The sequence below is a fragment of the Malurus melanocephalus genome, unplaced genomic scaffold (genome assembly GCF_030028575.1).
Source record: "Malurus melanocephalus ecotype Western Australia unplaced genomic scaffold, MMel_1.1 scaffold_2465, whole genome shotgun sequence".
In the NCBI taxonomy this organism is placed as follows: Eukaryota; Metazoa; Chordata; class Aves; order Passeriformes; family Maluridae; genus Malurus; species Malurus melanocephalus.
This window is the reverse complement of record NW_026625697.1, coordinates 6,436-8,352: the sequence shown is the minus strand read 5'-3', so window position 1 is coordinate 8,352 and position 1,917 is coordinate 6,436. Positions and strand designations below refer to the sequence as shown.

General features: G+C 55.7%; 1 protein-coding gene across 1 annotated transcript in view; it reads right to left on the bottom strand.

Moving 5' to 3' along the window:
- Window positions 1-343: 343 nt before the first annotated feature.
- LOC130587796 (beta-2-microglobulin-like) overlaps window positions 344-1,917 on the bottom strand; it is a gene marked incomplete at both ends in the record, with an annotated part of 4,316 nt that continues 2,742 nt past the window's right edge. The window contains one exon of the mRNA XM_057388766.1: window positions 344-607. Coding sequence (XP_057244749.1) covers window positions 344-607 — 264 coding nt within the window. The remainder of the gene's footprint in view (window positions 608-1,917) is intronic.

Sequence of the window (1,917 nt, the reverse complement as noted above, 5' to 3'; positions counted from 1 at the left end):
TACCACCACCCGCCCCGACTCCTGCATCCTTCTTTATATTCACACAAAATAAAGCAAAAAAATCACTGCATGACCCATTACCTAGGTAAGTTCACCAAGGCAGAGATCAGACGATACACCATCACCAAATCCCTATGGATTAACACCAATGCTTTTCCTCCCTGAATGCTTCACAGGTATGTGTAACAGCCTTTTCAGCTAAAAYCAAGTTTATTCTCCATCTCTAACACAAGGCCTTCAAACCCCACCTGTTTACAACACCCTGCTTTCCAGGAAAAGGAACAGAGACAGCACAGATATAAAGCAACGGAGCTCCAGCATGCGGGAGGAAGGCACAGCGTACCCCACTGGTAAGTGCGTGGCTCCGGCATGGTGGAGTGCTCCACCCTGCAAGAGTAGGTGTCACCACTCGTGCGGGAGAAGGGCGCATAGAGCAGGTATTGCCCCTTCTCTCCGAAGGACAAGTATTTGACACTGGGCATGGGCTCCCCGTTCTTCAGGAGATCGATGTCAAGCGGCTCTGGGGAAAAGCCCCTGACGATGCAGACGAGGATGTTTTCCTTTCCCCCCTCAGCGCGTGGACGAGCGTAGACTTTGACCATCGGCTCTGGAGAGAGGGGCGAGGGCATATGAGAAGCGGCGCTGCGGTGCCAACGCTCGCCCACCCACGCCGGCGCAGTGCCCGGGACCTACCGGGATCCCGCAGCCCTTCACCCCCGGCACGACCCTTCACGCCGCCCCAGACACTCACCACCGGCCGCCCCCAGGCCGAGCAGCGCCAGCACACCGAGCATGAAAGACCCCCGTTCCATTGCCACCTCTCGCTGCCCCGCTGTTTCACGGAATTATCAGCCCCCCGGCTCGCACTCCGGCCTTTTATAGCCTCCGGAACCCACGGCCAATCGTGGCGCGGAGCGGCAGTCGCGTCATCAGTCTCGGGCAAATCGGTTGCTCCCTGTTTGTGCGATCCAGAGCGCGGCTTTTGCTTTGGTCCCCGCGCTGGGTGGGGATGAGACCCGGGGTCGTCGGGCAACAGCGGCTGGACGTGAGCCCAGGTATGCCCTGGTGGGCAATGGCAGCTTGTTTGGACCAGCCCCGGGGTGGTCACAGACCMAGGGCAGAGCCAGTCCCCTGTGCTGGGCACTTCTGAGGGAGACCACACCCCAAATCCTGTTGTCAATTCTGTGCCCTTCACGACAAGGACGTTGAGGAGCTGGAGCGTGTCCTGGGAAGGGAATGAAGCTGGGGAAGGGGCTGGAGCAGCAGGAGTAGCTGAGGGGACCTTTACGACCTGCTTTCTTAACACAACTCATTAAAACACAAATTAAATCAACAAAGCATGTATGGAGAACATCCCAAAGACAGCAGGTAAATGAGGAGAGGTAAAGCAAAAGAAAATCCTGAAAATACTTGTTATCAGTTCCCACTGGCCTAGCTTCTGCTGGGTTTGCTGGCTGCCCAGTGGGCGGTACTGGCCATGCAGCTGAAAACACTCAATGTTTCTCTCCGTGTGGCATAAACATTTGCAGCTGCAGCCAGAGCCTTATCAGAGATCACAGGGCTCTGGCAGAAATAATCCCTGAGTGCTCCATTGGGAATGGAGTTGTTATCAGGGTCACCACGCTGGGAATCACCACCCTGGTCCAGCTGACCTACCGGGGAATCTGTCTCTGCCCAAGTGGACAATCCCCTGGTAGAGGGGATGGCAGGACATGGATCCTTTCCATGCCCTTTGGGACATGAATCCCTGGCAATGACTCTTTACGTGCCACACCTGTCAGATTTTCTCTGTAAAGAGAAGCACAACAACCTGGCAGTTATGGGACTTCATCAGTCACACCTTTCTCTGCTCTCCATCCCCAGGTCTCTGCCCTCGACCAGGAGATCATTGAAGTGGACCCAGACACCAAGGAAATG